Here is a 14,208-nt window from a genome sequence, read left to right as displayed (position 1 = left end):
ATATACTTCTGAGGGAGAAAGCAGAGTGCAACTTTCCTAGAAAACAGTGTGTTTTTATGTAGTCATTTGAAAGTGATTGTGAAGCCTTCTTTCAGAAAGTCAGCATGAAATCTTTGACAATTGTGTGCAAGTCTGCCATTGAGGAGTAACTGACAAAATGCCTGAGACAAATGCAGTGACAATGTGATTTTGATAAAGCAGCTCGTGTAGTCAGGGTCTCTAGTTGTCATGATTATAAATGTAATGTGATTTGCAAGAGTTTTTTGTTTGTTATTTGGATGGGAAGGCTTTCAGGAGAATACTATTAAAATTGTTAGTGCCTTAGGTTATTTTTTTACAGGAAAACTAAAATAAAATTGCTTTTCTTCCATTTCAGACAATCCTTTGAATAATGAAAGTTCTCGAACTCACTCCTCCGTCATTGCAACAAGCAAAATGTCTGTAAAGACCTCAATCTTTCACAAAGATGCTGCTACACTAGAACCCCCATCTTCTGCTAAAATTACTTTTCAGTGTAAACACACAAGTGCCCTTTCTAACCATGTTTTGAATAATGAAGATTTTGTAGAAGACCTCTCACAACCAAACGCAGAAACAAGACCTGAACTTTCAGTCCATTCTCTTACAAAAGAAAGCACTTACTCAGCAAAGTACCCAACTCCATTCAGCAATAGTACCCATGCAGAAAACTCTCACAAAGAGAGTAACAAGAAAGATACTCTCCCAGTTCCTTCATGTGGAAATAATATTTTTGACTATGAAGATGATATTTCATCAGTGAACAGACCAATACCTAGTAGGAAGTATATTAGCATTAGAAAGGCTGAAAAGGATGTCTCTTTTATGCATGTGGGCCGCCATATTGGTGACAACATGTTGAATAAAAACTTATATAACTTTTCTGATATGAGCCACTCCAAAGGTAAAATGTCCTCTGAAGTAAATGAAAAATCCAGCAATGCAAATATAAATAGTTTTTTTCCAGCAACAGCTACAGAAAATTGTGAATTGGTATCTTGTTCAGGAGGCAGTCGAACTGTGGTACATTCACTTGAAAATAACACTGATGAAGGTGGCCTTAATAAGCTTAAAATTAGGTATGAAGAATTTCAGGAGCACAAGGCAGAAAAGCCAAGCCTCAGCCAACAAGCAGCACATTATATGTTCTTTCCTAGTGTTGTTCTTTCTAATTGTCTCAGTCGACCCCAGAAGTTAGCTCCCGTGACATATAAATTACAGCAAGGCAACAAACAGTCCAGGTTGAAGCTGAATAAAAAGAAGCATAGTTTTATCAATCGTCAGGAGCCTGCAAGTGTAAGTGATGTTGCATCAGTGAAGGAAGGCTGCTATACCCAAGGTAATGCTTGTAGTAACATTCCTGATAAGGACAGTGCTTTACCTAGTGACTTAGTTCAAGTTCCTCTTGAGGCTTTTGAAAACAAAATGCCTACAAGTACTGCTAATTACACTGACTGCCAGTTTGCAGATGGATCTCTTGAAACTGAGCAATCATTTGGACTGTGTGGGAATAAATACACGCTCCGAACGAAGCGGAAGGTAAATTATGAGACTGAAGACAGTGAGTCGAGCTTTGTCGCACACAACTCAAAAATTAATCTACCTCAGCCTATAGAAAGTGTTGAAAGTTTGGATGGGTCTCAGAAGTCTCGAAAGCGTAGAAAGCTTTCTAAAAAATTGCCACCTGTTATTATTAAATATATTATCATCAATAGATTTAGAGGGAGAAAAAATATGCTTGTTAAATTGGGGAAAGTAGATTCTAGTGAGGAAAGAGTAGTACTCACAGAGGAAAAGATGAATTTATATAAAAAGCTTGCACCTTTAAAGGACTTTTGGCCAAAAGTTCCTGACTCTCCTGCAACCAAATATCCTATTTATCCACTAACACCAAAGAAAAGTCACAAAAGGAAAGCAAAGCATAAGTCAACCAAGAAAAAAGCTGGAAAACCACAAAAAACAGGTAGTACAAATATTAAAAGAACTTTGTCTTTCAGAAAAAGGACTCATACAATTCTTTCTCCTCCTTCGCCCTCCTACAGTGCTGAAGCTGAAGACTGTGACTATAACTATAGTGATGTTATGTCTAAGTTAGGTTTTCTTTCTGAGAGAAGCACAAGCCCAGTAAACACATCTCCACCTCGCTGCTGGTCTCCCACTGATCCAAAAGCAGAAGAAATTTTGACCAACCTAGACAGAGAAGCTTTATTTAGTAGGGGGCCCAGTATCTATAACAGCAAGACTGTTAATACTAGTGTAGGAAAAACTAGTCGAGCAAAAACTCAGGTTAAGAAATCTAAAAAGAAATTTGCTAGCCCCACTGTATCTACCAAGAAAAAGAAAAAGATTAATCAGGCTGATAAAACACCAGATGATGGAAAGAAGAAACCTAGAACAAAACAAAGAACAGCTGAAAAAGCATCCCCAAGAAAACGTGTTGTATTTAAAGATGAAAAAGGAAATGGTCGCTCTACTACAGAAGTCAAGTTTGTGCTGAAACATCAAGATCCTCATGAGATTTCCTACACCTCTGTCTGCTCTCAGCCACTTCACAACCTCAAAGACAGTCCTCTTCCTGGCTATTCAGCTGCTTATCTGCCATCAGCACAGCTCCCTTCGACTGATGCACAAGATAATTCATCAGGCTGTTTTCACTCACTGATGGAAATTGATAAGCCTGTAGATGCACAGTGTTTGCCTGCTCCACGGGAAGACCCTCATCCATCTTTTACATCTTCTCCCATGGCATCTGGAAGGGAGGTACCAAAAATGAGCTCTCAAAGGTCCAGGACTCAGAGTACTATATTTAGAATGAAAGATTCTGCTCTCGTTCAAAACGTATTTGATCCATCGAATCACTCAACTCACATAACACAGAATGTTCATACCTCAAAAGATAAGACTTCTCCAAAAGCAGAAGAGATAAAAAATTTGCAAATCAGATATTTGCCACCAGCTGGGAAATTAAATGAAACTCATGACTCTCTGGACACAGCAAAGATGGATCAATTACATAATGCTAACTATTTGCATTTTAAAGACAATAATCAACAGCAGATTTTTTGTTTACCAGAGGCATCCAAGCATTCTGATCCTTGTTCTTCTATTCTTAAGCCATCTGAGGAAAACCCTGGGCCACTTCAGATGCCTAAAAACTGTTTTGTAACATCTTTGAAGAGTCCAGTGAAACAGTTAAATTGCAATCAAAACCAGAGAGGATTTATTTTAGATATGTCACATTTTAAACCAGAAACCACAAAACAAAGGCCTCTGTCAGAAACAGCCATGCAACCAAAACCCATCTCCCAGTATAAAAACAGGAACATAGTGGCCCCATCAGCATTTGGTGAAGGACAGTCTGGTCTGGCTGTTTTGAAAGAGTTGCTCCAGAAGAGACAGCAGAAAGCTCAGAATGCCAGTATTGCACAGGAGCCATTGCCAGACAAACCACAGCTGAGTAAGGGCATACCGTGCCCTCTTGAACAGAATAAAGCCATCAAAAGGCCACGGTCAGTCACATCATCAAGAAAATCTCGTGCTCCCAGGAGCACAAAACCTAAAGAAAAAACAGCAAAACTTCCAAAAATGGAGTCTTCAAGCCAGCCGATTACTAGCTGCATCGATCATTCCGTATCTGATGACAGCCCCATTTTTTTTTCAGACCCTGGTTTTGAAAGCTGTTACTCACTTGAAGACAGCTTATCTCCAGACCACAATTACAACTTTGATATTAATACTATAGGGCAAAGTGGATTTTGCAGTTTTTATTCTGCAAGCCAGTTTGTCCCAGCAGATCAAAATTTGCCCCAGAAATTCTTGAGTGATGCAGTTCAGGATCTTAGTTCTGGACAAATAACAGAAAGTGACTTTCTATGTCATAATGACCAAAAATCTGAGGAAGAAAAGCAACATTCTTCAAGCACAAATAAATGGTTACGGTCTGGTTCCCTGAGCCCTGAGCTTTTTGAGAAGACCTCACTAGATAATAGTGAGAACCACTGCCATAGTCAATGGAGGAAAACCATTCATTCTTCAACTTCTAGATCTAGTTTTATCGATACGTCTTGTACCCAAGAGACTGAAGTCTGTTTAAATGAAAAATTCAAATTGAATAGAAGTACAGTAAATAAAGAGAGATTTCTTAATCTTTCTCAGCCAACCTGCTCAGACTGGATTCAAAGCCACATTAGAAAAGAAACCACTTTTGAACCATGTCAACCACTTGATTCAATTAATACCTCTTTTACATCCTTATTGTCATCACCTGATGGTGAACTTATAGACGCAGCTTCTGAGGATTTAGAATTACATGTTTCAAGAAACAATGAAGCATTAACTCCAACTCCAGATAGTTCACCAAGATCAACCAGTTCTCCCTCACAATCAAAGAATGGAAGCTTTACACCTCGTACTGCTCACATTCTTAAGCCTCTCATGTCCCCACCCAGTCGTGAAGAAATCATGGCAACTTTGCTGGATCATGATCTCGCAGAAACAGTTTATCAGGAACCGTTTTGCAGCAATCCTTCAGATGCTCCAGAAAAGCCAAGGTACTATTGTTAAATGCATTTCCTTCTACATGTGATTGCGATTATATTAAATTTAATTTAGTCCTCTAAACAATTTTATGCTGTTATGTGGCAGAGATACATGAAAGATCCCACCTGATATACATCTATTTGAAGTTGAAAATTGCTGTGCTTTCAGTCCAAACACCCATTTTCTTTCATGATACTTTGGGTTTTTTATTGTGTATTGTTTTAGTAAGTGGGAATGTGCCTTCATAGTTTGTAAAATAAAAACACTGCACATGGGAGTTGCATAGTGAGAAAACTAGTTAGTAGTACTCTGCTTTTCTGTCATCTGGAGGACTTCCTGCAGTGCAGTTTGGAGTAAAACAGTAATTCAGACTTCTTTTCTTCACAGGGAGATTGGAGGACGGCTTCTCACAGTGGAAACCAGACTTCCAAATGACCTCCTTGAGTTTGAGGGGGACTTCTCATTAGAAGGTCTACGACTCTGGAAGACTGCATTTTCTGCAATGACAGAAAGTCCTAGACCAGGATCTCCTCCTCATTATGGTCACTCTACTGTTAATAAAAGAGAAAGTAATAGCCATAAAACTAGTGAAGACAAAAAAATAGTCATAATGCCATGCAAGTGTGCTCCAAGCCAACAGCAAGTTCAGATATGGCTTCACGCCAAAGAAGAGTATGAACATTTCAAGAAATTACCTAAGAGTCATTCTGCTGAGCTGGCAAAGGCAGATGAGAATTTCAGCTCTGCAGTATTGTCTGAAGAGAAATCTATAGAAGTAATAAAAGTCACTAAAGATTTGAATTTGTCTAGCCTGGAAGATGAAAGACCTACTGTGCCTACAAAGAATTCTCCTGCCTCTGTGGCAGAAAATACAAAAATGCAAACCAAGGAAACCTGTGATAAGTCTATAAGCACTATAGGAACTTCTGTAAATACTAAAAATGACATAGACTCTAATAAAACTTCATGTGAAAGCAAGACACACACTACTTCAGCTCTAGAATGTGATAAGGAGGAGGAGGAGGAGGAAGATTATTATGTCAGTTACAGTTCACCAGATTCTCCAGTGCTTCCTCCCTGGCAGCAGGTGGCATCTCCAGATCCTAAACAGTGCAGTTTAGAAGACACAGAGTGGAAAAATCAGGAAATAATTTTGTCTTCTGTGGAAGGAAATTATGTTGGAAGCACACCAAATTCTCCACGCACCGAAGAGGACATTAGGACATCCTTTGACATATCCCCATTTCCAGTTAATGAAGATCCTGGAAATTCTGAATCCATTTGTCTACATAGTACACCCATTGTGCACAGAAAAAACCAAGATGGGATACCTGAAGTTCTTGGGTTTACTCCTTTATCTGCAGGTAAATCCATTAAGTGATCTAATAATACACACACACACACACACACACAAACATCTGAATATATTTCTTTTGACATAGTAAGAAAAAAATTGTATCTCTGCAAAAATATATTTAAAGTAGCTTTTGAAAGGAAAAATTCCATCCACTATTGTCGAAGTAACTATTGAATTATTGAAAAAGTCTAGAAGTAGAATATCCATTTGCTTCCTAACAGTCTCTAGTATCTGAATTCTGAAGTCCTGGTTAAAAGCTTAATTTAGAGGTCTTATTTTAGAGGCTTAATTTAGAAGTCAAATTGCTTATGAGGGGGATTTTTTTAATCTTGTTGACTATATTGCTTGTATTTTTCCAAAAATAATCTTAATTCAGAGTGTGAATAGAGTTGCAGTGTTCAAGATGATAGTGATGTGAGGCTTTATAACTTATTTCTGTTCCTAAATGTCCATAAATACCAAATTGTAGTAGTTGTGCTTTAGATTTGACAAAGGATAAAGCTGTGTTTGCTTATATACATAATACTTGTTTATAATGCCTGTTATTTCTTACATGTTGTTTCATGCCTAGACAATACCATTGAGGCTAAGTAGTCTTTCACTCTTGTGTTTACAGAGCCAAAAGCTCAGAAACTGAGCCACAAGAGGGGAAGTAATACTGATGGTCTTCGAAGAGTACTTCTAACCACACAAATGAAGGTAAATTAACATGTTCTGTACAGATGTATTTTTATTATGCAGCATATACACAGTTCCATTCTTTCTTCTTCGTTGTTTTTTGTCTTTTTCTTTTAAGATAATGCAAATACATTTTAAATGGTAGGATACAATTGTTACAGAATCAGAGCACTGTCAAAGTTAGGAGGCAATTTATGAGTTTACTTTGGGGGAAGTAGTGTAAGTTGGAGATTGAGGTTGCTCCTCTAGGGTAATGAGATACTAATGAAACACTAGAGAGACACCATGTAAAGATATTTTGCTCTTTGAGATACAACATCTTTTTTAAGTTCTAGTGTGATTTCCCTTTTTTATATACATATACCCAGACCTGTGTGTATTTATGTGTCTCTATGTATATTAGTTTTCAGACAATGTTCTAAGCATTTTCTGAAACAAGGAGGGCAGTTTGTGGTGTGTCAGCAGAGGAGAAAGAGGTTGGACTTGTTTTACTTAAACAGAGTTTCTGCTCTCCATGTTGTAACAATTGGCGGGCTAGGTGCATTACTGGAGTGATCCAGTAGTTTTTTCTTCTCAGTGTACTCTTACCTGTTTCAAGGAGGTACTTATTGTACCTTTAATTCAGTGCCTTAAAAAGTGATGACTGAAACAGGGGTTTTTGACAAATTGCTGCTCAAGAGAGAATAGAAAATTGTTGGTTTCCATATCCTCAGACTTCCAAGAAAGCCAGTATGTGTGGGACTGAGGTTTTTTTGGTAGGGTTCTGGGTGGTTTTGGTTGTTTGGGAGGTTTTTTTAAAGCAGCCTCTTGCTTTCCTATGAATTAAAATTATTCCTATGAGGCAGAAAGATACAACTGTTTTTTGCATGTTGAAAAATGAAATGAGGAGATAGTAAAAGGTTGGGGACTTTTTAGTAATTTGTAGTGTAGCATTTCTGTTTTCATTGATAAATTTGTATTTAATATTGCATATTATTTAATATTACATATGAGTTTAACAACCTGTGTTTTCTCACTATCCTGTGCTGTTTTCTTCCCTGCCTCATAAGAATCAATTTGCTGCCCTTGGTGCTCCAAAGAAGGAGACTTCCCAGATTGAAGGACCATCTTTAAATAATACTTACGGTTTTAAAGTCAGTGTGGAAAACCTGCAGGAAGCAAAGTCTTTACATGAGGTAACTTTACTGTTATATGTCACTTTGTAAAATGATAATTTATCAGGCTGCTTTTATACTGCCAGAAATAAAAAATCTTTTTCTCCTGAGTCCTTATGTGGCTTAAAAATTAAGCAATCTGTGCTGTCTGCAGCTTATGGATAGTTGACCTACCAGTTTCAGCTTCCTGATGTCCAATGCCTCACTAGACTTCACACTATTTTGGTTGTGAAGATAGTAAACCTCCCTTTAAAAATAAAAATAGGGAAAAAATAAAAAGGAAAAAATAGTAAGTTTTGCAGTAAAACATTACTTGAAAAACTAGTTGACCATCATTTTCATGGATTGTTTCCTTAAGAAATAAGGCATGTGACAGCAATCAGTAAGGCCCTCCTGGTATTTTTATACTTCTTACCTTCTGAACCTGTTGGGCAGTTTCTACTACATTTGACATAAGGGTGCTTATCTCAAAGAAAATCTCTATATATTTAATGTAGGTATGTGTTTGGTGTGGGGAGAGGAATTAAAGTGCTGGAGAAAGGGAAGCAATGTAAATACAGTACTGCTGTGTTTGGCTGCTGACAGGGCTCACAGGGCAAGCAGTCTGTGTATGTGTGCTCCTAGACAGTCTCCACATCTGGAATTAGCTGTTGGCCAGAGGAGATAGGGAGATAGCACTGAGTGAAGGACATAGGAGAAGCCACAAGAAACCACTGACCTTGGAGGAAATAGAGATGGAGCTTTGATAGTAAAATTTCACTCAGTGATGTTTTTAGTGATTTAACATGCAAACCTAGAAGAAATCAGGCTGCCCCCAGGGCATCCTACATACACAGAAATACTTCTCATTTTTCCCTCATAATCTGTCCAACCTCTCCATTAATCCACATTAATAGCACTTTTATGCAAGACAACAGAGCAACAGCATAATGTGGAAAAAGGATTAAATAATACTGTCTTTACTGCAGAGTCAAAATGTATGTAGGGACAGTATACTGTAAACCATTCTGCATTTTCATTCTGTAAACCATTCTCTGGCAGTATGGTGTGAAAGATGATTAATGCAACTGAAGGCAAAGTTAGGTATTCTCCCTACTTTCTTGTAAGACTTAGTCTTCATGCTTGTCTTGGGTGAGGGACAGAAGGGAGAAGAAAAGACCAAGAGTGATTCTTTGTTCTTGATCAGTTCAGAAATGTGATTCAGCTAAATATACAAAGCTGTTTGAAAAGACTACAGGAATTAACAATTGTTGAAGTTGAACATCACCTAATTTTTGTCTTATTTTCTGCTTTTGATACAAGAATACAATACTCAGAAACACATACGGAATTTTCGAAACTGAGTATAAAAGTGTTTAATGATTAGTCTTAGTTTTTCCTAAAATGGTGCTATTTGCAAAAAAGTGAGCTCCAAAGATTCATGTTTAATGATTTCTATTAATTTTCAGGTGGAACCTTGTAGTTACAATATAATACCACCATATAAATATCTGCACTGTCCTCACTTGTACTGATAGTCTTCTCTTAATATTTTTTTTAAGAAATCTGCAGAACAAACTAACAGACTGTCTTTATTTGTTGCTAGGTCCAGCACCTTACCCTCATCAGTATGGAGTTACATGCTCGAACAAGACGAGATTTGGAACCAGATCCAGAGTTTGATCCGATCTGTGCTTTATTCTATTGCATCTCATCAGACTCAGCACTGCCAAATACCGATAAAAAAGAAATCACTGGTGCTATAGTGATTGATAGAGACAGGACACTCTCAAGCGAAGGTTCCTATTTCTTTTTTTCTTAATACATTTTACAAAAATGCTATTTCGTAGTAATCAAACAGTAGCAAGCAAAATGTAAGAGTATCTATATTACTGTGTATCTCATTTAATTTTGTCTTGTTGAATGGCGGTATTAAATATGGAGTTTTCCTACTTATATCTTCCAAAGAACTATTGCATGGGCTGTAAACCACAAAAAACATTTGCGTGTGCAAAATATCCATGTTTGCGTACTTGTGGACAAGCTCCTGCAGTGTTCTAAAAGTGTAAAGAGGAAAACCTGCCTTTAGTTTCCTACTCAAGTTGCTGGATAGCTACAAGTAGAAAATGTTAAAAGCAAGACAGTATGTTTTATATTTTACTTAAGGGTTATTTTTGTGGTTTTATCTGATCCTTTTAGGATCTAAACAGGGGCCCTTATTCTATTGTACCTTTTTGGCTTTGTTTAGACCAGTGATACTCAACCTGTGGCTCTAGAGCCGGATGTGGCTCTTCATGGCCCTACAGGCGGCTCTCGCAATGTAGGCATCTGATCGGCGCTCCACTCTATCAGGCAGCGCGGGGAGCACTGAGCAAATGGACCAGCAGTGTGGGAGTCGCTGAAGTTCCCCCTCCCATAGGGGGAAAGAAAAGGAGCTGCTGGGATCCCCCCACAGGTAAGAGTAGAGATCACCTCCCACCCAGCAGCTGTGGGGCAGAATGGGGGAAATCTTGCCCTTTTGCCCCTTCCACCCCTCCACCCCACTCCTTCCTAGCAGCCAGAAGGGATTGAAGACAGAGTGCTGCTGGGAGAGAGGATGCTGATGTGTCATGTCGTGATGTATCAGTGTGTGGTGGCATTAAGGCAGCATCATCACACATTGAAGTGTCATGATGGGGAAAAAAAAAATCACACTGTTGATACTTGATTTTTATGGTGCTCTACAACTCCATTTTATTAAGAAGTGGCTCTCCAGCTGTTAAAGGTTGAGTACCACTGGTTTAGGCTAGTAAAAAAAAAAACCCCAAAAAAATCTCAAACCAAAAATATCCCCAAAGTAGTCCTCTTTGTTTCAGGGTTTCTTTGGCATTGTGAATGTGTATCAAACCACAAAATACTGTCTAAAATTTTAAGCGTGGACAAAAACCTACCAAAAATAAATTTAGCAATAAGGCAACAGCTTCTTCTTTTACCAGTTTATTTTTCAAAGTACTGTAGATATTATATCATGTTAAGCTAAGTTCTTATTATTCTAAGTGAATTTTATTCTGGTATTATATGCTTGTTACTATCTTTAAAAAATTTATTTCCATTATCTTACTAAGTGAGATTTTTCCACAGTATAGCCACTACGGCTCCCTAGGTGTGTGCCACTGATAATTTATCAAGAAAAAGCTTTCTGTAAAAGGTCCAATGATATTTGGAAAAAACAAATGTTCTGATCTGGTTTTGTTAGTGAAATAAAATGATGTGTTTAAATGTTATTGTGACATTTGTTGTTTTAATTGGTGTGTGCTGTCAATGCTTTCTTGGTTAGAAATTTTTGAGTTCCCTGTGGAGTCACTTGACATTGAGATAGAATTTTTTTTTTTTCCTTTTGTGTTATTAATGCTTTGTAAGTCACAGTACTCATTTTAACGTTTATTTCTGAAAGCACACTTTTCTTAATTCTTAAGAATGTGTCAGAGTAGAATGCCTTTTAAAAACTCCAGTTCCTAAAATCTACAATGTTGTCATAACAGAGATCATACTATCTGTTGAATAAAGAAAACTAAGTATGTGTTGTACATTAATCATTTAAAGAGGGTTTTTTTTAATATGGAAGGCAAATGCTGAGTTCCTGCATGCATACAAATTTAGATATTACTCAGAATTATCAATGTGGACACTCTTAATGTGCACTAAGTGAGCAGTGGCTCATGTTCTTCCATTTCTGTCAATAACTTAGCAGTGTGCTAAAAAAAAGAACTATACTCTTATAAAGCATTTTCATTCTGTAAGGCATCTTGTAAAGCACTACTTTAAGATAGCAGTTAAAATTATACTTTGCATAAAAACTGTGTGAGCTGTCATATAGTCATTTAATATTTCTTATTAAAAGTAATTTTCTAATAGCTGGACTCTTGTACATGTAAAATAGTGACAGTTCTCATGAATCAAGTTTGTTTATATTTGAGAATCTGTGCAAGATTACCACTAGAGCAGAATTCTACAAAGTGAAAAGAAAAAATTACTCCATTCAAAAGGAACTAAATAAGTCCATGGAATTAATTGTGCTAATTTTTAAAGATATAAATAAGTTGTATTCTGTACTTCTTCTAAGTTGTATTTTTTATTCTAAAGCAGTATTGTTGACTGAAGTAATGAAATTCCTTCTGAATTGTGACAGGTTTTTTTACTTTTTATTTTCTAGGGAGCAGAGACCAAGCCCCCTTGCTTACAAGATCTGGAGTTACAGGACTAGAAGTCAGTTACGCTACTGATGAAAGAACTCTTTTCCAGGAAGTAGTGAATATTGTAAAAAGGTAGCATATCTGTACGTTCTGCTTTTATTTTTCAGGCTTGGAACAGCAGATTTAGTTCCTTCAACCCTTGCCAGTCTTTCAAATGCTGATTTTTTTTGTTGTTGTTTCTCTCAAAAGCTTATTTCTAGAGTGGACAAGCATGGTGGTGTTTCGAATAAAAATGCTTTCTGCTTTTCCTTTTCTTGACAGCAAGAACGTTCAGATCCTCTTAAGCAGCTGAGTTACAGTCTTGAAATTTATCAGCCATAAAAGTAATCTTTTTTAACAGACACCTTTCTTGTTAACCCCTGAATTCATTACACATCTCTCTCTGAAACTCACAGAATAGGAGATATTAAGAGTACTGAGAGCTTTAGAAAACCCCTCAGACAGGAAGTTTTCTAGGAACTCTGAGGAAAGACACAAGAAAATCTACATGGTACTAAAACTGCTGCAGTTTAAAATAAGGGTTTGTTGAAAAATCAGTTTCCATCATTAATTTTGTCTTCTCTGAATGGAATTCCCCTGCTCCATCAAACTTGGAAAACTGCTGGTTTTCCCCATCTCCACCAAGGCTGAGAAGCCTGTCTGGGAGCCCTCTCGCCTGGTGCGTAGGTGGAACCACAGATGTCTCTCCAGACCCTACTGACAGGTGCAAAGCTGTAAAATTTCAAGGAAAATAAACAGATTTAAACTCTGAGTCACCCTGCTGGAATAGAGGCACAAGGAAAAAAAAAAAAAAAACTAGGCAGAGTACATTTGCAATTCTTTCTCTCTCCAACCAGAAAACCTCTGATGAGAAAGGCTTTGACCAACCCCATGAAGCCAGAATACAAAATGAGTTGCTGAATGCAATCAGCACAGGGTGGGTCCTGACAGAGCAGCAGATCCCTGTTCAGAGAAGACAAAATTCAGGTAAGGAATATAATATTATTTTTCTCTTTCTTGGAAATCTAGTGCTCCATCAAACTTAGGAAAATTACTCAGAATGAGAAACTGCCAATAAATGAAGAATTCTCCACCAGTTGTGAGGAAGTTTAAAAAGTGGCAGGAGAGAAAGAATATGGTAGAGAGAAGTCAGCAGTTAAAATATTTATCACTGAAGAACAGAAGTCTTCTATATCTGTGCATACTGAGGGCACTACAGAATGAAAAAATCATGCAATTCTGGTGTACTTCAAGATGGAATGTACCATATTGCTGACTGAGAAATCTCTGCTTATGAGATCTTCTCTAGTGTGTGCTAGCATATTTTTTTGATGCAGCAACTTCATCCACAAAGATTGAGTTGGTTGACTTGTATTCCTGGAAGAGAAAAGTTTTGACCTATTAATAGACAGATAGAACTACTGTCATCGTCCTAGTCTACTTCCCTCCCAACTCTAGAATAACACCTCAGCTCTCAGACTGTGACTCTAGATTCTGAGGGACTCTGAAAAGCTAGTTTTTGAAACTTGGACCAGATCTACAGTTTGCTGCTCTTTTCCCCACTTTATTTTCTGTAGCATGGGCACAAAAAGGAGAAATTTTGTCAGAGTAAATGTTTTGTATTTCTTAAGCACAAAACAAGTGTCTAGGCCCAGAATAGCTTTAACTGAAGGAGGTAGGATGGTAAATTATGGAATTAAGAAGCAGTGGACTGCAAAAACTTCCTCAATGAGAAATTAACAAGCAAGCAGCTTTAATGAAAATTAGTAAATCAGTATCTTATATTCTGATACATGCTTCAGGCTCGACAGTAATAGGCTCTTGTGACTGAAGCATGCCCAACATGACTTCAGCCTGGTTTTGGTTCATGTTCTTGTGGCTTCTTGGGCTGTTGGAGGAAAGGATGGAAGACTGAAATTCCAGATTCCTGGCGTAATGAATGACAGACTGTTTATTCACTCTTGATTGTCAATATCATGAACAGACTTTATCAACTTGTTGGAGTACTGACAGGGAGGATCTCTGCTGCAGGAGGAATTATCTTACACAGTCCAGTTTTAGAATTCTTGTTCCTATTTCTAGTCATTCTCTTGGTAGTTGGCATAGTTCTTTCTCTTATTCCATATATGTGAAATTGTGGAACATACATACTTGTTTCAAGTTCCATCCTTTTACTTTATTTAGGCCTTTTGTTTTCTATCCATTTTGGCTACTGAAAATAAATAGTGGTTGATTCTGTATCTTCTTGTCAATACATGTAAACTGTGGAAGA

At 37.4% G+C, this 14,208-nt stretch overlaps 1 protein-coding gene across 2 annotated transcripts in view; it reads left to right on the top strand.

Moving 5' to 3' along the window:
* Positions 1-14,208, top strand: part of REV3L (REV3 like, DNA directed polymerase zeta catalytic subunit) — a 106,487-nt gene that overhangs the window by 63,242 nt on the left and 29,037 nt on the right. For both annotated transcript variants that reach the window (XM_056488081.1, XM_056488080.1), the window contains exons 13-18: positions 377-4,568; positions 4,945-5,921; positions 6,531-6,613; positions 7,642-7,767; positions 9,332-9,524; positions 11,918-12,029. In XM_056488081.1, coding sequence (XP_056344056.1) covers positions 377-4,568; positions 4,945-5,921; positions 6,531-6,613; positions 7,642-7,767; positions 9,332-9,524; positions 11,918-12,029 — 5,683 coding nt within the window. The remainder of the gene's footprint in view (positions 1-376; positions 4,569-4,944; positions 5,922-6,530; positions 6,614-7,641; positions 7,768-9,331; positions 9,525-11,917; positions 12,030-14,208) is intronic.

This window comes from Oenanthe melanoleuca, chromosome 3 (genome assembly GCF_029582105.1).
Source record: "Oenanthe melanoleuca isolate GR-GAL-2019-014 chromosome 3, OMel1.0, whole genome shotgun sequence".
NCBI lineage: Eukaryota > Metazoa > Chordata > Aves > Passeriformes > Muscicapidae > Oenanthe > Oenanthe melanoleuca.
This window is presented reverse-complemented; position numbering and strand designations above follow the sequence as displayed.